This window comes from Cetorhinus maximus, chromosome 24 (genome assembly GCF_964194155.1).
Source record: "Cetorhinus maximus chromosome 24, sCetMax3.hap1.1, whole genome shotgun sequence".
NCBI lineage: Eukaryota > Metazoa > Chordata > Chondrichthyes > Lamniformes > Cetorhinidae > Cetorhinus > Cetorhinus maximus.
The window spans coordinates 33,150,703-33,173,196 of NC_135902.1; the positions used below are offsets into that span (position 1 = coordinate 33,150,703).

Genomic DNA, 22,494 nt, shown 5'->3' on the forward strand with positions numbered 1-22,494 from the left:
GCTCAAACAATCTCCTCTTTTCCTATTACTTCCCTGCCTTTTCATTAGAGGGAGAGTAACCAAGCAATCACACACAGTTGGCTTTGGACATCACATCACATTTACATGCAGTGAGCTGCTACAGCTTGTCTAAGAAACTACACTGAATGCATTTCAAAATAACGTATTAACTGTGAATCTTTTTGAGGTTTCCAGAGACTGTGAAAGGCACTTTGCAAAGGCAAGTTCTTCTGTTATTTCAAAGCCAAAAATCATGGTCGGGATTTTCTGGTCCTGCCCGTAGTGGGAATCGGTGCAGGTGGGACAGAAAATTGACTTTGGGCAGGAATTTCCACCAGTGTCTCCGTGTATTGAATAAAGAATTGCAGGGAATGCAGATATTTGAAAGTCGAGGACAGATTTTCCTGTCACTGGATCACCCGGCACACAAAAGAGAAATTTTTTATGAAATGGTTACACACCCATTAAGGAATCCAACTGGTTTTCCTCCTGAAAATGTAATTAGTTTGCAAAATGTGACTGGCTCCCTTAGAGGCATGCAGGGAACTAATAGAAAAAGAAAAGAGACTGTTTGAGCTCCCTAAGGCAACACACAGACCAGAAAAGCTCCAGGTTCAAGCCCTGAACTGCACTGAGGCAGTTGATATCTGACACAATAGTAGTGTGGTTATTATCCAACAAGAGAATCTAGCCATTTCCTCTTGACATTCAATGGCATTACCATTGCTGTCATCAACATCCTGGGGGGTTTCTATTGACCAGAAACTGAACAGCCATGTAAATACTGTGTCTACAAGAGAAGGTCAGAAGCTGAGAATTCTGCAGTGAGTAACTCACCTCCTGACTCCCCAAAGCCTGTCCACCATCTACAAGTCAGGAGTGTGATGGAATACTCTCCACTTGCCTGGATGATTGCAGTTCCAACAACACTCAAGAAACTCAACACAATCTAGGACCAAGCAGCGTACTTTATCAGCACCCCAACCACCACCTTAAACATTCACTCCCTCGACCACTGACGCACAGTGGCAGCAGAGTGTACCATCTAGGAGATGCACTGCAGCAACTCACCAAGGCTTCTTCGACAGTACCTTCCAAACAATCCGTCTCTAAGACCTAGGAGGACAAGAGCAGCATACACATGGAAACACCACCAACTGCAAGTTTCCCTCTGAACTGCACACCATCCTGACTTGTAAATAGTTGCTGTACTTCACTGTTGCTGTGTCAAAATCCTGGAACTCCCTTCCTAACGCACTGTGGGTGCACCCGCACCAGGCAGACTGCAGGAGTTCAAGAAGGTATCTCACCGCCACCTTCTCAGGGGTAATTAGGGATCGGCAACGAATGCTTATCTTGTCAGCGACATCCACGTGCCATGAAAGAATTTTGTAAAATTACACTTGGCTGCCCTGAGTTAAGGTGGCCATGGCTTTTGCTCCTGACCACTATTTACCCTTCTTATCAACACACACTATAAGGCTCAACCCAATTGACAGCTACTCCAGCAAGGGCTGTAGAACCAATCCCCAATAATGGAATCAGTGTCTTCAGGAAGGAGACAAGTAAATTACAAAATTCTGTTCAACTGTATGTCATATAAATTATTTGGGTTTGACATTGGTTACAAATGTCTTACATAAATCAGTAAATTCTGTAAAATCAAACTTTAGAACTGTAAATGGAATGCTGTAATTCTGCAAGGAAACCTGACTACACAAATTCCAATTGGCTGTATGTTGGCCTTATATTTGGAAGCACAATAGCATTGTGTATGCTGCTCTTCAAGCATTCAAAGCACATCATGGAATCAAGTAACTGACAGGCTGCCAATCTGTGCACATTTATAGAAGTAATCAATCTGAAATATAAATTAATGTGTAACACAAAAACTAAGTTTGTTGACAAAAGACCAACCATGTATCTAACCACTAAATGCTTACCTGTTCCATATAACATAGCAAGCAGAATGGAAGAGATCCAAGCAGTATCACTGTACCCAATGTGGAACTCTTTAATCAACTCCTTGAAGAAAACACTAACAGCTTTTGGAAAAGCATATGAGAATCCAGTGATGACGAAACATCCAACGAGAATGGCCCAACCCCATTCTCCATCAGGGGCTTTCACACCTACCGGCTTTTCATCATCTTCCACAACTACACCCATGGTTCAGGTTACAACCTGTAAAACAAAATGGAAGTTGCTGAAAACCGATTACCTATCAGCATATTTCAAATTAACATCACATAAAATGAGATTTTTTAAAAGTTCACATAAAAATTCCACAATGCCAAAGTACATGAGCACATTCATGAAAGGATTGTATTCAAATTGTATATTTAATTGGGAATTATTCCTGCCGTGGAGGTATTCTGGAAAGAACGCTGGCACTGACACATCAGTGACATTTAAATTAAGTTCCTTGAGTTCAATGTGTAATGGCCTCACATGCCGCAGTTCTCCAGAACTGACTTTGGCAGAAGCTTGTAGGACCTCTTGGAGAAATTGTCTGACCAGTTGAAAACAGCCATTTACACTATTTCTCCGAGGATCTGCCAATCCCCTCCCCAGTTATGGCAGGAAACCCCTCGTTCCTTGTATCTCTAACTCTTCCTCTATATTTATATCAAAAATATATCATTCGTCTGCGCGCAATTCCTATCAACTGTTTCCATTATAAATTACTATGTTTACATTTATAATGGAAATTGTCCATGTAAATATCATGTTTAACTGCTCTCTAGCTAGCGCAAGTGTAATTACAGCCTTTACTGAGGCAGTTTATATTATAAAAATGAATTTAAAATGAAAATATAAAAGAACAGAATTTATACTGTAAATTTACCATCAAGTTAAGCATGCACATCCCAGTCCAAATACCCCTCCCTCAGTCCCTCAATGTTGTGATCAAGTTAACTTTGATTACCACTTGTCTGCAGTATTTCATATTCTACTGCAACCACTGTGTGAAACCATGTTTTCTAATTCTTGTGCTTCAATAACTAGTCATGTCCCCTTACTGCCAATTCACCAGCTATTGTAAAAAATCTTTATCGTTCTTTAATTCTCTCAAACCCTTTCAGAAATTTGCACTTGCTGTGTGCCAAAGTTAGCCGGAAAAGCTTAAAGCTATGCGGGGAGATGCATCCCAGATGGAGACGTTTACATCTTGCAGATCCAGGCTGTTAAGAGTATAAAGCAAGCAAATCTCTTTTGCATTACTCTTTAACTCATTACATATGTGGGTCAGCTGTAGGACTTTGGAAAGTCTTGCTTCATAGAACAGTTTTCATGCATAAATCAACTTCAGGTTTTATACAACTTTGGGCATTATTCTGATTTTGGCACAGGAAATCAACTTTCCCTTCTAAATATGAATATGAAAAAGATTGTTTTCCTGGTTATTCTAAAAAATCAAGGATATTCTGAATTGCAAAAGGTGTGGTTTCAGCAAGAGGGGCCATATGTGGTTTGCTTTCAGATAAAAGGAAGGAAAGCGTATGCACGAGCATGAATAATGTGCCCATCTCAGTTCACATATGATCATTTTTGTGTTTGTAATTGTCATGAGTGTCACTCATGGTCAACCATTGAGGCCAGACTATGCCAGTTGTGGCTGCCAATTTAGAAACAAGATCATAACAGTGCTTTTATTGCAAAAGGTCTGATGTAAATTGTGAGAAAATTGTGCAATAAAGTGGGTGATGAATCTATGCTTTATGTATTTGGGTAGCATGTCAAAAATACTGGCTATAGGTACAAAAAGATAAGCTTTGAAGAGTTTTGATAACAGATAACAGCTTCCAATGCCAATAAACCTTCATTTCCATAATCTCCCTTAGTGCAATTTCTATTTTACTATGTAGTCTCTTTAACTGAGAATGAGAAGAAGGAAATTGGCAAGTGGGATGTGCACTCATGTCATGATTGTTTCTCACAGATGCAACTTATCTCCTAGTAAAAATGACAGTAAGACACTGATAATCAGGCATGTAATTAGGTTAAGTCCTGTCAGATTTCTTTCTTTATTTAAGGAATGGAATGGCTCAGCACTGCACACCAATCTCAAATCAAACTCAGATGATTCATTCCCCTCTCAGGGGAGCATGTCATGGAGTGTATGATGGTTGTGCAGTTCACTGCACCTCACCCCTGGCTTGAGGGGAGCATTGTGATGCAGTAGCGGCGAACAACATATGGTTGTTCTGAATATAAACACTGCTTGGAATATAACTCTCCGGGTAGGAAGGAATTTGGCTGATCCAGTACATGAAACCAGCTTACAAAATAACCCCTTACCCCATGGAAAATTGCTCCACCTATTTATACGATATACTAATTATCCTCATAGTGTAATATGTTCTGAGGAGCGATTTAACTCAAATGTTCCATACTGCACTTTGAAGTTGTTAGAGATGCATTCTTATCTACAACAGCAAGAGGTCAGACCTATATTGGGATGCAACAGACTCCTATTCTTAGTTACTGATAACTTGCTACAAACCACCATCTCTTGTCTGTCAAGGGGGATTTCTGACAGTCACTCCACCCGGCTTTGTGAACAGTATTAAATGTATCCACTAACTGTCTAGACTTCAAGGAATAGCTGCAACAGACTGGGTCTCTGCATCTGGATACACCTTTGTACATGAAGCACCAACATCAGGTTGCACTATAAATCTAACAATGCTGTGGCCTGAATAACTAATGAATGGCGGGCTACGCTGAATGAAGTGGTCCTGAAGTTGGGAAAGATGGAGTTGTTGTACCTGCACACTAGAATGGTCGAAGTTGTGCTCAGTATGGAGTTAGGTGTGTCAACTGTAAGAAATTTCACACTGACCTTCTGGGTGTTTAGTAATGCAGAAATTGTCACTTATGTTCAGTAAATTTGAATCATCACTAACTAAAATAAAAGTTAAACAGATGATCACAGCCATGGCAAAATTGCTCTGTCAAATTGATTTGCCAACATTGACTTCTTCACAAATACAGTATAATCCAATACCACTCAAAGGAACACATAAAACCAGATATAAGTCTTATCATGCAACTTAGGTTTAACCATCAGTAGGGAACTCAACCTTTACTCAGCATCAATGCATTTTTGAATATGTTTAAGCCTTCAATTTCATCCCATATATAAAATAGAACTTAGTCAAGGTATATCACTTGTATGTATATCCTTAAACAAAAGAGCAGGTGCTATGTTGCAATGATTTATATACATTTATGTTGCAACTTTAGCATAAGTGCAAAGCATTAAAATTACCGTATAAACTCCAGTGGAGTAAAATCAGATTTGAGAAGTGCTAAGTCACATCTTATCATGACTTTTTAAATGTACCCAGAGTTGCTCAATTATTTGCTGACTGTTGCAGCACTGAGGCTCTTGCAATATATTGCTCTGGAGTTTGTTTCCATATTTATGTGTAGAGACACACATAATCTGGGCACAAATCAATTTCATGGTTCGAAAGATTGCAATATTTTCGCTGGAAGTAATTCACACACATTATAATCTCCTCAATCTTTTACATCAGTCCTTCAAACCTTCTGTCCAAATGAATCCCTGCCCACAAAGCTGGCCACACACCAAACTCTCAAGTGTGAGTATCTTTCCATTTGAGCTTTTTCTGTGGAGTCTTTCAACATCGCAATTTTAATTACAGTTTGAGTTTTTTTTTAAAAACTGATCCCCATGGATACCTGCTCTGTATTTTATGTTACCTTTAATGGATTTATTTTCCTCTGGTAAAGGATAATTGCATTAACAATTGAAAAGCATCCCCGATTGCAGGTACTTGAACTGGTGTGGTTTTGGCTATTTCTTGGGCCCAAACATTTATGATGATTTACGCCCATTTTAAATTTGGGCGTATTCTTATGATTTCAGAAGGATACTAGGGTGATCTTGATGTTGGCAGAATAGGTACATAATTCACTGCAGTATGTGCAAGACCAGAGTTAAAAACAGGGTAGAGCGATGCTGGAATTCAGGATAGTGACAGGAGTGCTTTATTAAAATGTATTATTTAGTTATTTTCAGTTTAAATTAATAAACCAATTTTAGGTGCAGTTTTGAGGATGCGCCCAGATCCTAAATTTTAACTGTTAGGAGGGAAGCCCAGCACATACCTGTGAGCATCCTCCTGGACAAATTCCAAGCTGAACCAGACAGTGTAAATGAAGTTTGCTTACATTACAACAGCAATTACACTTCAGAAAGTAATTAATTGGCATGACTTGTATTGGAGCGCCCTGAGTGAAAGATGCTACAAAAATCTTTTTGCTGCACAGTTGGAACCAATACTGAATCCACTTTTTCAAAATCTGCACTCATGTGACTGGGCTATACTCCACCAAATAGTGATCTACCAGGGCTATTTCTGAAAACAGACCAAGTTATATTGACCACTCTCTAAAGAGAGGAAACGACGTTCTATTCAAACATATATAAATGCATGTCCAGAGCTCTGTTCATCAGCCATGAGTTCCCAATGAATTTTAAGCTGCTTACAATTTTCCAATGTTTTGTCCTATATACAACTGTACCAAGGCCTTCCTCAGTTCACAGCCTGATTATTTCACCTACTGTCAACCCATTTCCAAGATCACAAGGATTACCTTGAAGAGTGGAAAGGGGGAACCTGGAGGAGAATGATATTGAATCTGGTTGAGAATAAAAACTTCCGAACAAGGATACAGCTTCTGCAGGGTTTCATACCAGTCCATTAATTTAAACTGCAAAGTAATGCATTATAGTAATGCCATCCCAGTCACCACCTTGAACTCCAACTTCACTCTATCCAGTTTTTAACTCTGGTCTTGCGTGTGCTGCAGTGTTGGCCTGGATTCCATCCCCAAGATACATGATACTTTAAAAAGCATGACATTTCCTACCGCATTGGGTATTCCAAGTGTGAAATTCTTAGAGAATCCATGGAGGTGTAGTGTGACATGTGAATGATGGATGATTCTCGTTGCCAAGCTGCTGGACACTGAAAATTTCTTAACCTTTCTAGAAGCATTTTTTGAAGATACAATTGTAGGTCATTGTATATTTATAGGTAAATTTGTTCATGAACCTTTCCACCATCAATCTCTATCAAATAAATCTTAGTATAAGCCACCTCTTCAACAACCACAAGACATGTGTGCGTATGTGCGCAGGTGTGTGTGTGATGCAGAAAGTAAACTGTATGAGGCTATGTTATGACCAAATTCAATACTGTTGTTAACTTCCTTTGGTTACATTTTTAGTAATTGGCTTGGAGTTTCTGTGGTGCTTATGTCAGGCTAGTACTCTTGAATGCAAAATGGCACAGGATGTCACTAAAATAAAAAGCACTTATTTACATAGTTCCAGGAGGTAGCTCTGATTTTTACTTAACTTGAACTGAAAAATAAAACACAATTTTTATAACCGGTTATACCACAAGGTGATTTTCCAAATGTATGCTCCTAGCGTGCAGCCTTACCAAGCAACACCCATATACCTGGAAATCGCAGGCACAGTCACCATGGCTTTCTGTCCATAATGGATAGAAATTCATGTGGAGCAACCTCCACCCAGGCTGATGTTGCACAACAATATGTGATGTCACTGACAACAGTTGGGGGGCGGGGGGCATCGCGAGCTCAACGGTCAGGCTATGAATCACATGCCTAATTAGCAGTCCACCATGTTCTGTCACAGCCAACCTGAAACAAAAAGCAGGTCCCACGATAAAATGGTGTGGCCTCAATGAAGAAAAAATTAAATGAACCTGCACCTACAACAAACTTCAGGTTCCACCCAAAGCATACATCTCAATCATTTAAATGGATGCAGAAGTCCTGAGAGCTGGCCTGCTCATTAGCCTTCTTAAGAGGGAGATGACAGTATCTTGTAAAAGACCCTTAAAGAACTGTAACAAGGCCTCTCACCATCACGGGTTCAACCAATTCCACGGGTTACATGAACAGCAGGTGCTTGTACTCAATTGATGTTCAGGTTGCATCTAACCACAGAATCAATAGTCAATGAATATTATTCAAGAAGCAGCTATGATGCCTTCATTAAACTGCAGCCCACAGCACCTACGTTTCTGAAAAGAGAAGAAATATGGGGGTCATGGCTTTTCGGAGTCCATAGTTAAACTCTGTATCCATGACTGCTGGCTCTCTTTTAACAGAGATGCTAGCCCACTTAAACAGGTTACTGTTCTAACGTAAGGTCATAAACCTGAAACATTAACTCTCCACAGATGCTGCCTGACCTGTTAAGTTTTTCCAGCACCTTCTGTTTTAATTTCAGATTTCCAGCATCCACAGTATTTTGCTTTTGTAAACAGGTTAATGCTTCTGCTAAAATAGCTATGTCAATGCTAAAACTTAATGCATAAACACTATGTATTTGTTTATTTTCATTTTTTAATAAAAGATCCATAGCTAACTCCCTCACAACAGGAGTCCTTCCTTGGCCAAGAACATGGATGGGGTTACTGCAGTCAGGGGTTCCATCTCTCTCACTTTACAGTCAGAATGTGATAAAAGTGGGATCACTTATCTGGAAAATTTCCCTGTGGATACATCATGGCAACACAGTCAAGACCAGGAACTCATGTAGAACTGACTTATAGGGAGAAAGCCATATCGACCTATTTTTGCATACATTGCCCCTGGTGTATTTGATAAGGTCAGAAGACAAACTGATCATTTTCTGGCTCTGAGAAATTAGCTCTTCAGCGCCAATATTTCTAGTATAAAGCTTTAATTACTAAGTTTATTATGGATCATCACACTAATAATTTATAGTACCAGCTAACACAGCAATATATTTGTGCTTATGAGAGAGAAAGTCACGTTTAAGTCCCAGGAACACTGATTAGTTAAAACTAACCATACATTAATTGTTTGAGAGGAGATTGACATCAAGTAAATTATCATGCCAATTATTCTAATACTGGGTGTTAATGGCCTTCCTCTGCTACTGTGGTTTCAGGATCAGCAGATAATCTGATCTATCTGTCCTCGCTCAATCAGACCATACCAGAAACATGAAAACTTACTGACAGCTCAAACCAACAGGTGCAGTGCTGCATGAATTCACTAACTCAGGAGTTTCAGTTGCAGAGTTAGAATATACTAACTGCATGGTACATTGACTTTGTCAACAACAGGTACTCAATAATATCTTTAAAATAATAGTCATCTCTGCAACAAAGTTCATGTTAGGGAGTGATCGTCAGTATAACTGAACCAAAACTGCTTGCGGCCAAAAAATGGTTTAATCTCAGTGATGGATCTTGAAATCTTACTGCCCAACAAAAAAAACAATGTGGTCAGGGGTGTGTTTGAAGATACTAACTTAGCTCAGTGGAGGTGCAGCTCCTGTTGTTTGCATGGTATTTCTATTCCTCCCTGACTACCAGTCCCTGAACATAGAAAATAGAATCAGGAGTAGGTCATTCGGCCCTTCAAGCCTGCTCCGCCATTCAATATGATCATGGCTGATCCTCTATCTCAAAGTCATAGTCCTGCACTCTCCCCGTATCCATTGATGCCTTTAGAGTCCAGAAATCCATCTATTTCATTCTTAAATATATTCAGCGACTTGGCCTCCACAGCCTTCTATGGTATAGAATTCTATAGGTTCACCACCCTCTGAGTGAAGTAGTTTCTCCTCATCTCCGTCCTAAATGGTCTACCCCGTATCCTGAGACTGTGACTCTTTTTTCTAGACTCCCAGCCAGAGGAAATATCATCCCTGCATCCAGCCTGCCCAGCCCTGTCAGAATTTTATATGTTTCAATGAGATCTCCTCTCATTCTTCTAAACTCCAGTGAATACAGACCTTGTCGGCTCAATCTCTCCTCATACGACAATCCTGCCATCTCAGGAGTCAGTCTGGTCAACCTTCACTGCACTCCCTCTATGGCAAGTATATCCTTTCTTAAGTAAGGAGACCAAAACTGCATACAGCACTCCAGGTGTTGTCTCACCAAGGCCTGTACAGCTGCAGTAAGACATCCTTGCTCCTGCACTCAAGTCCGCTTGCAACGAAGGCCAACATACCATTTGCTTTCGCTTTCTTAGCTGCTTGCTGCACCTGCATGCTTGCTTTCAGTGATTGGTGTACAAGGACACCCAGATCCCTTTGTAGATCAACATTTCCCAAGCTGTCGCCATTTAAATAGTACTCTGCCATTCTGTTTTTCCTACCAAAGTGGATAACTTCACACTTATCCACATTATAATGCATCTGCCATGTATTTGCCCACTCACTCAACTGGTCTAAATTGCCTTGGAGTCTCTTAACACCCTCCTCATCACTCACATTCCCACCAAGTTTTGTGTCATCAGCAAACTTGGAAATATTACATTTGGTTCCCTCATCCAAATCATTGATAAATATTGTGAATAGTTGCGGCCCAAGCACTGATCCCTGCAGCACCCGACTAGTCACCGCCTGCCACTCTGAAAAGGCCTATTTATTCCTATTCTGTTTCCTGTCTGCTAACCAATTCTCAATCCATGCCAATATATTACCCCCAATCCCATGTGCTTTAATTTTACACACTAACCTCTTATGTGGGACTTTATCAAAAGCTTTCTGAAAATCCAAATACACCACATCTACTGGTTCTCCCTTATCTATTCTGCTAGTTACATCCTCAAAGAATTCCAGTAGGTTTGTCAAACATGATTTCACTTTCATAAATCCATGGTTACTTTGTCTAATCCCATTGATATTTTCTAATTGTCCTGTTATCACTTCCTTTATAATAGGCTCTAGCATTTTCCCTATACTGATGTTAGGCTAACCGGTTTGTAATTTGCTGTTTTCTCCTTCCATCCTTTTTTAAATAGTGGGGATACATTTGCCACCCTCCAATCTGCTGGGACTGTTCCAGAATCTACAGAATTTTGGAAGATGACAAACAATACATCCACTATTTCCATGGCCACCTCTTCTAGTACCCTGGAATGTAGATTTTCATGCCCTGGGGACTTATCAGCTTTTAGATCCATTAATTTCTCCAGCATTATTGTTTTAGTAATACTAATTTCCTAAAATTCCCCCTTCTCGCTAGACTCTTGGTTCCCTAGTAATTCTGGGAAGTTATTTGTGTCTTCCTCTGTGAAGACAGATTTAAAGTAGTTGTTTAATTGCTCTGCCATTTTTTTGTTTTCCATTATAAATTCTCCTGTTTCAGACTGTAAGGGACCTACACTTGTTTTCACTAATCCTTTCCTTTTTACATACTTATACAAGCTTTTACAGTCTGCTTTTATGTCCTTGCAAGTTTACTCTCATACTCTATTTTCCTCTCCAATACTCTATTTTTCCCTAGCTGAAAACATTGCTCCTTAATATAGATGTCTAATACGATTTGAGAAGCTGTCCAAGTTAATTTGTAACTGGATGAGAAACTAATCTCTAATGTGACAGGATAGTATGGATATAATAAGGGCTTTCTCAGTAGTTTGAAAGGGTCAGCCTTCATCGTCAAGTACCTTAAGTAGAAATATTGCAATATAAATACAAAACAGGTTGGTCAGCATTTGAAACAGAACACCAGGTTAGTATGTCACATGTTATCCTTCTAAGTAAACTAGTTCCGATAAAAAATTACAGCAAGAGTTAACCCCTTTCAGATACTGAGTGACCTGCTCTGAATCTGCAGTTTTTAAATCAGAAATGACTAGCAATTTTATCTTTTTAATCCTTACTCTGTAAATTTTATGTTTGAATCTTTTGACTTCAAAGCTATCCTGTTAATAGAAATAGTTTTTATTTACTAAGCAATTAACAGGACAAGTATATCTGGTGAACAGACAGGCACTGTGGCGATCCTTACACCTGTTAAAAGGTCACTGTCTTTAAAGGTTGAAAAATAGAAAATGAGCATTTCTCCAGAGATTCTAAAAGGTGATTAAGTTACAGGCTACAGTAATAGGTTACAAGCACTGTACAAAACTGTAACTAACATGTTCTGAATGTTTAACCTTTCCATGACATTCAGACTATTGAGACTTGGCAAGACCCCTCTAGATACTTAAAGTGTATTTGCATTGTTAGAGAATAACAGCAGAAAGAGTGATAGCTCCAGAAACAATTTGAAGGTTAACTGTTAGTCATTTTAAGATCAGTTTCAAATATCTTATTGCAATCAAATCTGTTGCATATTTAAAGTGTCTGGAACAGTGGCTAATTCTAGTTAATAGGGGATAAAACTTCACATCCTCAATATTAACTCAAAATGGTTCTAGTTATTCATGCAAAAACCATAGGTATTATCCTTTTTCAAAGAAATTGTTCTTTAACACAAATTGAATATGATTAATTTAGGTTAAATAATCTTCTAAAGAATTAACTACACTCATTTCTGGATCATGATATGATCACCAGTGTTCACACTCAAATGACTTCTGCACCAACTATATAACATGCTCATCCATCATAGAATTGTTCCATTGTACCCTTTTAATATATCACTCAGTTACTTTGGAAACATATTGTGCTGGATTTTTGCTCATCGCGGCAAATGAACACTGTCAGCTATTTGTAAGATTTACACTTGTGCACAAGCATTCTGTGGACTTTCACATGGCAAGTTCCTTTCAGCCAATCATCCAAAAAGCACAATGCTCTGTAAAGAGAATCTGGGACTTGTGTGAAAAGTGAAAACAAACATACAGCTCCTTCAGCAATCAGATTAAGGAATCATTACCGACCAGTACAGAGTCTGAATCAGGAAGTGAACACTGCACCATTGAATTAACTGTGAAATGAGGTACAGGAAGTGCAACAAAAGAGAGTGAAAGAAAGATTTGGTTAAGAGAAAGAAGAGTGAGATAAAAGAAAAAGTAAAAAAAAATGTGCTTTTTAAAAATCTCTAACAATAATTATAAGTTGAAGGAATGAGACACTATGCCTGGATAAATGATTTTTTAGTGCCAGAGACGTTGTTTGGTAAGAATTAAGACTTACCATGCCATTATAAGAGTATTTATACTGGAATGGACAAGATTTAACTTTCTGTGCAAGTTTTGTTCATACCTACTGTGCAACTTCATGCCATTCAATGGCGAGGCAAACAACAATGTGTAATTTTTGAGGAGCTTTCAGAGGAGCAGGGCATCTCTGATGGCAACTTCTGTGTTTCACTGCACTCAGTCCTCTCCTAAAATGGGAATCCTATAGGACTGTGACTTGTACAATAAGAGGACTTATTAGCTGAAACAGGTGGGCACTTCCGCCAAGCAGTAGACCCTTTTAAAAATGCCAATCCTATTATGTGGATCTAACAAATAGTTGTCAGCGTTCATTTGCCGCTACAAGAAGAACCCTAAGTAAATGAGCTCCATATTAAAAGGATACAATGGAACAATTCGATGCTAGATGAGCATGTAATATGGTTGGGGCAGGAATCACTCAAGTGTGGATACTGGTGATCATATCGAGGTCAAGAAATTGTTTTTATTCTTTCAAGGCATTTGAGCGTTGCTGGCAAGGCCATCCCTAACTACCCTTGAAATGAGTGGGCTTGCTAGGCCACTTCAGAGGACAGTTAAGAGTCAACCATATTGTTATGGGTCTGGAGTCACAAGTAGGCCAAACCAGGTAAAGATTTCCTTCCCTAAAGAGCATTAATGAACCAGATGGGTTTTTACAACAATCAATGATAGCTGTCATGGTCACCATTACTGAGACTACTAATATTCCAGATTTATTGACTGAACTTGAATTCTACCAGCCACTGTGGTGGGATTTGAACCCATGTCCCCAGAGCATTAGACTGGCCCCTGGATTACTAGCTAAGTGACATTACCACTACACCACCACCTTCTTGAAGGGAGAGCTGTGCAAACCTGTCCCTTTGGGAAAAAGAGCAAGCAAATGTTGCTCTGGATCCTGGACACAGTCTCCCTATTTCTTGACTGAGACAAAGATACAACTTGTTCCAAGGCGTCGGTCAATTTTGCTCAGTAAGTAACATAGACGTGTTAGAGCCAACTAAAGTGATGCACCAATCAAACTTCCAACTTTCTGTGCTCATCCTTTATTTGGGACCAACCACTGATGATTTTGTGAAGATCAGAATCTTTGCAAGTGGGCATCTCAGGCACAAATCTTGTCCTACCATTCCATTTGCAGTACCCTTCGACACCAGTCCACTGAATCACTTATATCAGCTATTCTAATGTTCAGTTCAGCACGTCGTGCCAAAGAAAAATTTTAATGTATCTTTATTCATTGTTCAGTTTTGAATTCATAACTGCGCAATAAATTATTTAGGAAGCTGTGCTGTTGAACTTTGCAAATACTTTTCCAAAAGGTTATCATGCGTTTTTCAGGTTTTAAGTCAATAGAGAGCTGGCTGCATCTCAGAACTGTCCAGGAAATGCTCAGAAATTCAGATAATGCATGCGGATAAGCATTTTCTTTGGCATCGGTTAATGCCACTTAGTATTGTCCTGAAATTCAACATGAACATTTAAAATAATGCTAAAAATTTCTCAGAGCATCAACTTTACTTAATGCAGTCCTTTTACGATCTTCATCTTGTTCATGCACTAAGTGTTGGATTAGATAGAAGTTAATCAAAATTTTAAATTCTGGTGAGCAGCATGAAGGTTAGTGTCACAAGTATGGATAATGTCAGTTTAGATAATGCAACTCTGCAGTACTATTGCAACTGCTACTCAAAGTCTAATAATACAATCTCTAATAAAGAATGTGCATGTGCACAAGTCTTTGAGCAGCTGGCAATATTGTGCTAAACCATCATTTTAATGAATACATTTTATATGATAGTTTAATTCATCTATGGGTTGGTTTAACCCCACATCTCACCTAATACAAGTCAATAGTGCACACCTCACTCGCCAAGGCTGGTATTGCTACACCATTACAAAAGCATGTCCTATCAAAAAAATTGAATTAAGTAAAATAAGAAATATAATCATACTTAAAAATATCTAAAGTGCTGACATTTCTCAGTTTCACTGCATCCATGCTTTCATACAGTGTGAATGCAACATTTTACACAACATCATAATGTGGTAGGCAGCAAGTTCACCACGTGTCCTGTGCAGATAGAGGAAGAGAGGTCACGTGTTGGGGTATGTTTGACAAAAGTAGCTGACTATTGCAGTGGTTAGATTAATAGAATAAAATTAAAAACTTTATCAAATGCTTAGACCATATGCTGAATTTGGTTGGGGATATTGAATTTAGGTTTATTTTTATTTAATTGGTAATGGATAAAGGGCTTGTTCAGAGCCTGTAGACTAGATTATATTAAAATTATCACATTCCAACAGCCAGAGGGCAATGTTCTTCCCTGGAGGGTTAAAGATCTACTCTCCTCTAAATTCAGAATTTAATCTAAGTGAATGAAAGGAAACATTTTCTATTTGCTTTAAGTAATTGAAGGCCCTTCACACTCATGGCAACATGCCAAAAGCTCACTGTTACAGCTAAAGTATCTCACTTACACAATTTGCCATGCCAGTAGAACATAACAGATATAGTGGATTGTTATTTTTCATGTCATCTTCATCCGAGCTTGTGACTTATAAAATATATGAGATTTTTCATTTCCTTGTCACATGCAGCGAAATAAATCAAAAAAGCTGGTCAAATCGGGTGGAAATCACTTTTAGTCAAAATGCATGGAAGTCAGCTATTCAATTTTCAAATCTAAGAATGAACAGCTTTCAACCAATATACTGTAAATGAGAGAATCCTGTAGCTATTATAAAGAAATATTTCAGCCTGTGCTGTGTTATGGCAGAAACACATTTCAAGCTTCAGATAATGTTGCTAAAGTACTTCAGTTTTCGCTCTTATGGTTTATGACATTATCTCAAGTCACTCAACGTATCAGTGCCATGGAAAGCAGAATAGCATACTACCATTGTTGGGTTATGTTTTGTGTATACTTATACTAGTCCTACACTATTTCCAATTACAAAACATGGAGATTGTGTAATTCAGTTCCTTCTCCAATCAGGCACTCTTATGTGAGGGGCAAGGCTCACTCATAGCTCTGATTGGTTAAACATGGGGCCACAACCCTTGATTTTCCATCCAATAATTTATGTGGTCAGGAAACCAAGGGGTGTAAGCTAGCAACTTCTCAACCAGTGTCCTCTGTGAGTGCTGCTCCTTCCTGGAGACACCTGATCAGAAAATCAGCACTTCAACATAGAATTCATCATATGTTAACATGAAGTGAACTAACGACCTGTGTGCATAATGAGAAGTGCCACCATGAGTAAAATGGAGCCAGAGCTGGAAGGAAACCATATGCAGCGCAATACATGATTTAAACATTAAGGCTTGGAGTTTCCACTCAGTTGCACTGATTTGTTTGACGCAACCTGCTCTGGCAAAACCAGCTCAAAAGATTGCGGGATTTTTGCGCAAATTGAGGTTCTGCAATTTACTGAACCCATTTTCTTAAATGAAATTGCACGAGGAGCTCGCCCAGCCACAAAACTGGTTCCATTCCCAGGTTGAATTAATCACCATTGCATGTTTTCATTAATTATGTTTGTTTATGAGCCTGCAAGGAAGCTCTAAAAATTAAGCATTTTTATAGACAAAAGGACAGTAATAGGTATGTTTTAAAAGATTTGAATAAAGTTTTAATTTTACTTTATCATGAAACTGATTGCTGCACACCAATACGACTAGTAAATGGTTTCTGAATTTTTTAAAAAAAAAGTCATTTTGCATTGTTCAGAATCGGATTACTCAAAAGTGGTGGACTAGGCGTGCTGTTTAAAGTGCTTTTTTTTGTGATAAACCTATTTTCAACTGTATTAATCCAACCGCTAAAGTTACCACTCATAGGAATATTTTTACCTTTTTAAGAAAAGTTTTGTTCTAAAATGTTACCCAATCGTGCTGGTTCATGGCAAAAGTCCAATGGTGGCAGAAAAGTAAGCTGAACCCAATTTTGTCCTCACCAGCTAAATATACCCCACCAAAGTGGCAATCAGGAATGGACCAGGGATGATTCTTCTGTTTCTAACAACACTAATACGCATTGTTGTAATTTAAAGGGAGCATAGGCTCCACCATCTTAAAATATGTAATAGTACATGATGGAAAAGCCAATGAATATTGACCCTTTTGCACATTTCACAAACATTTTTAAACTGCTGGAGTACTGTAAGGATCAGTCATGTCAGACATGCCATCAATACTTAATGAATACTTAATTTCACCTTAATGGCAAGAATCAAGAAAATGTATTGTTCAGGAGAAAGGAAAGTAGCCAGAGTCAGACATAGGTTAGGGGACCTTAAAACAACTTGTACTTATATATCACCTTTAACATAGTTAAACACCCCTACAACACAGAAGCAATGTCAAACAAAATGACAACAAGCTATATAAGAAGATATTAAGACAGATGACCAAATGTTTATTCAAAAAGGTAGGTTTAAAGAGCGCCTTAAAGGAGGAAAGAGAGGTTTAGAAAAGGAATTCCAGAGTTTAGGGCCAGAATTGGAGGAGAGTGGATATCTTGGAGGGTTGTGGGGCTGAAGGAGGCTACAGAGATAGGGAGGGGCAAGGCCATGGAAGGATTTGAAAACAAGGGTGAAGTAGTATTTTAGACGTCCTTAGAGAATGTTTGGCCCAGTGGACTAGGGGAAGGGAGGGAAGTGGCTAAATGGATGTTCTTGAACTTAGCGACACAAAGTATGTAAGTTCTTGTTCCAGCGGGGGTGGATAAAACAAAGGAAAGGGGTTTAAAAAGGTGGTTTGCAGTAGATGCAGAAACGATGTGGTGAATGGAGGGCCAAAGGCCAGACAGTTTGGATTTTTAAAGTGTAGTTATAAGAGAACTGGGATTGAGTTTTTTTCGGGTACAGACAGAGGAGGTAGGACAGAGGAGGTAGGACAGGGAGGGAGAGCGTGAGTGAAGACCGACACACAGAAGTACTTAGAGCTAATCCTATCTGTGATTGACATGAGGACAAAGCCAGGCCATGGAGGGTGGTAAAGTCAATGGGGTGGCCATGAATATGGGTAATGGAGTTTATATGCAATAATTTCTCATTAATCTAAACAAGTTAATAAATACGCAACCTCTAAGATAGTGTCACAGTGCATTAAAAGTTCTTGCACTTTTCATGGCTGTATGTCAAAAAAAATTACTACCTGACTTAATGAAGCTGAGGAAGAATTAAATGTAATATTTCATTGCTGTACAACAGCAGTGGAGGCAACAATATGATGCTAAAATTGTACAAGGATAACCCACTGGTCATTCAATGAACCAACAATTTGCACTTGTATTAATGTGGAAAATGTTCCACAGTTGCAGGGCAACAGGAACTGAGCAGGAATTAGAAGAGTGACACAAGGCAAAGGAACTTTTGAAAATGGAGAGATGTAGCAAGGGATCAGGGTCTAGGGAGAAAATCCCAGATTGCAGGGACATGATTGCTGAAGATTCTGTCACTTTGGTGAAGTACAAGGGGAAATCAGAGTTGGAAAAGCAGAGGTGTGAGCCGTGACGGCATTTGTAGAGGCAGGCTGGGCAAGGCTTTGTAGAAATTAATAAATTATTTATTAATAATATTGAAATCAATATTTTTGGGGATGAGAACCCTGTGGAAAGGAGTGATAGGTGAACAAGACAAGTATAGGATATGTGCAGTGTTGTTTTGGATGGGCTGGAGTTTGTATTGGATGGTTCTCAGATTTATGAGCAGCTTGCCCTGAAAGTAAATCCCAATTTCACAGTTTGTCACATTATGCAGTACACAAGTGGGAATCTGCTTTTGATCTGAAGCAACCAAATATCCATGTTTTGTGCCAGCTTTGGCTCGGTGCCAGCACTCTCGACTCTGGGTCAGAAAGTTGTGTTATAGCCCCAATGCTTAAATCTTGAGCACATAATCTAGCCTCATACTTCATTGCAATATTGACGGAGTGCTATACACTCAAAGGTGCCATCTTTCGGATGAGACGTTAAACTGAGACCCACTCTGCCTTCTCAAATAGGTGAAAATCCTACAATACTGTTTCAATAAGAGTAAGGGATTTCCGGGTATCTTTCAGCCAATCCCTAAGAACAGATGATCTGGTAATTTACTTAATTACTATTAGTGGAACTTTACTGTGTTCAAATTGGATTCTGTGTTTCCTACATTATAAGTGTGCCTACGCTTACAAAATACTTCATTGGCTAGAAAGCGTTTTGAAACATCCTGAGGTCATGCGAGGCACTATATACATACCAACATTTTCTTTCAGTGGTAATGGAAAATGGCAAGATCACAATACAAGGCAGGGCATACTCCAAGACAGTAAAATATCTCAAGCTGGCATTAGTAAACTACTTGTTTCTTAATCCTGTTTCTGTCTTGTAATATCTTGCAGGCTATATGTCTTCTTGGGGTAGAATTTCCTTTAGTTTTATCAGCACAATTCAGGTTAAAATGGCCGGTCCAGTGCAAGAGATCAGGGAAACTCAAAGTGTAATTTATGTCCTGGGTAAATCCAGTTTCTGCAGTCTTTAACACTGGTTTAAGAATCATTACGCCCAAAGGCATCCCTGTTCACACCACCCCACACTGAAATATTGAGAATGGCAAAGTTTTCACAATTTTGCCTGTACAAAGTGTTCTTCAAATTGAGCTTGTTTTCGTAGGTGCACAGAGATTATTAGGCACTTTTAAAAAAATGTTTTTACATATTAAAAATATTTAATTTACCAAAAAACTGAAAAATGTACATCAATTTAAATAGTTGTATTTGTTATTTTCAGTGATTTGAATCCAGCTAATCACAGCCGGGAGAACAGACACAATTTTTTTTGTGATTAAACCCATTTCTGCAGTATCCATAAACTGCACCAAGTTATCACCTTAAAAACTTCAGGAATGTTTTTAATCCAAAAGAAACAAAAATACGTTTTATTATGCTGTCCAACTGCAGATCGTGGCAAGTTTTAGGCTTATGATTATTCAAATAAATGGCAGCAGAAACTCTTGGCTAACTGCAACCTAAACCAGTGTAATTTCAAATGCAATTTGAGCCCAATATCCCCGCGTAGCGCCCAAAATGGGAACCCTACGCCTATATTTTCGACTTAATAAAATTCTGTCCTGTGTGCTTCCCTTCATGGGCTTAGTAGGCAGGTTTGAAGATAGAAGGTCAAGACCAAGGTCGAGTATGTAAGTCACCCGAACCATCCTGCAACTGCTGGCAAGACAGTGCACACGTACTCCCATTATTGCTGGTTGATCAAACCGAATCCACAGCTGAATAGAAGAGACTGTTTACACAGCCGACCCACAAAGATTGTCTCGGTTTTACGTTGAGAACAACCTTCAGCCAATTGGGCTTCATGATACAAATGTGGCCTGACTGTTATAAATCCTCTCCATTTAGAATTGATCATCTTGTTGTACTGGCCTAATTTTAAATCCCATTGTTCGCATGTTAAAACAGTACTTCAGCATGAATGGTTAAATAACCGCTGGGTCGGGATGTGTTTTGGCACTGAGTCGCCGTTGGGATGATCATTTCCACCTTTTAAATGAAGAAGCTTTCGAATAAGCATTTCACTCCCACAGCAAACCCACCCCCAAAAGCCTCTAAAGCCGTCGGCCCAGGTACGTTTGCGAACGGCAGAGTGACCGTCACAATGTTACAGTATAGTTAATGCCCTGTATTAATAAAATCTCGTGTTTTATTTCGCCATCCCTACAAACACCCGATGCTGGAGTTTTGTGAAATGCTGTTCACTGTCCCGGGTGCTCAGGTGTCAGGGAAGAGGCAAAGGAGGAAGTAGGTGGAACAAAAGCATCATCGCTACTGCAGGAGGACGTGAGAGACGTGACCTAAGAGAATGAGCCAGTGAGGGGCGCGCAAAAGTGCTCACTTTCACACCAGAATGGCTCACAACCATGAGTCATGTACCGGACAGGGGCAATTTGAGCAAGAAGCCAAAAGTATAAGGGGGGAAAACCGAGGCGAGTGGCGCACAATGACACTGGCTAGGAAATGGCCCCCAGGTTTTGTTGTCTTGCTTCACAAAAGCGCTGTGTTCGTGGTACTCCCACCGCCGAGCTGCAGTGTTCATGAAGCAGCGGGCAAATCGGATCTGAGATCTTTATAATCAAATGAAACAATTTAAAACCTCCTAATGGGTGGCCTGACACACACTCGCGTTGCATCTCACCCTGGGCAGCCTTCTCGCCCCAAGCAACAGCGTTTGTTGGAAAACAGTTGATTATTGAGCCTTTTTCATCCGCTGATCAGACGAGGCGAGGATTTAACCTGTAAGGGGTTTCATTTCTACCGAGAAAAAATACGAGATTCGATACGAAATTAACAGTTTCTCCGGAGCGACAAAGAACTCGACATAAAATGCATTGAATTTCTATTCGACCTGAGTGGCAGGCGGGACAATGGGCGGCTCGGAGGAGCCACAAGTTTAATAAAAATGGGTCGGGTTATCTAAGTGAAACTCAAGCAGTTTACACATCTAATCTTCATAAAACCTTAATTCCATGAAACCCTTCACTCCAGACATTATAAGCTGTAGCTTTACTCAAGGGTTTTACTTGTTGCTGCTTTTCAGTGCATTCCATGTCGTTGAAAAGGTTTACCTTCGCGCAGAAAGACTGTATACCTCAAAGTTTGCCGAGAAACACTTTACAACTCATTACAGTGCATGGGGAACACGACTGGGCGGGCATGATCAAAATCAATGAACGCTTCGGGCAGTTCCCTCCACGTTGCCCAAGTCCAAACAGATCTTTCACCATCATATTCCCCTGGCATAAATCAACAGAGTGTGCCAACTTTAATATAGGACGGGCAGTTGTAAGTAGTAGCGAGGCTTTCCATTAATCTCTGCCTCCAGGAAGCAGTCCATCGCCATTTGCTGTTCGTGCACGTTGTGTAAGTTTCTTTTTCACCGTGCCCACCGTCCCCTTTAAAGGGGCGTCCGCTCTCGAATTCCAAGGTCCACGTTTGCATGTCATCAATAAAATGTAGTCACAGTTTGATTTCCCGAACCCCACATCTAGCCTTTTACACGTTGCTAAATGGGATTTCTGGATCAAGTATCTGGGCAATGGTATTTCATCTGCCAATAGCTGAACACAATGCAGCTCCGAGCAAATTAATTCAGACGGAATATTGTTAAAGTGTGAATCAATAAACCTCCCACGCCTCAACAAAAATGTACTAATTTGCTTCTATTAAGGTGTTTTCATGTAAAACATTAATTTCAAAATTGCAAAAATTAAAGGCTGATACATGATCATCTTCAATATATCCCATATTATAACAAATTTTAAAATTTCTGTCCAGATTATCACATTTTATTCTTGCCATATAAATTAGTGGGTCCTTACCTAATTGGGAACACTTGATGCCGACACGATGAGATTTTATTCAGGATTATCCTGTGATGCTCTCCCACGCTCTGCTCTTATTCAGACTGTCTTTATACGTCAGGA

At 39.4% G+C, this 22,494-nt stretch overlaps 1 protein-coding gene across 2 annotated transcripts in view; it reads right to left on the reverse strand.

The window, feature by feature from the left end:
- LOC144699756 (monocarboxylate transporter 4-like) overlaps positions 1-22,494 on the reverse strand; it is a 39,562-nt gene extending 17,068 nt beyond the window's left edge. Inside the window, exons 1-3 of one of the 2 annotated variants that reach the window (XM_078570968.1) lie at positions 22,390-22,475; positions 21,637-21,804; positions 1,944-2,184 (exon numbers count right to left, since the gene is read on the reverse strand). In XM_078570968.1, coding sequence (XP_078427094.1) covers positions 1,944-2,169 — 226 coding nt within the window. In that variant the 5' untranslated portion in view covers positions 2,170-2,184; positions 21,637-21,804; positions 22,390-22,475. Of the gene's footprint in view, positions 1-1,943; positions 2,185-21,636; positions 21,805-22,389 lie in introns of both variants that reach the window. The other variant, XM_078570967.1, reaches the window with a different exon arrangement.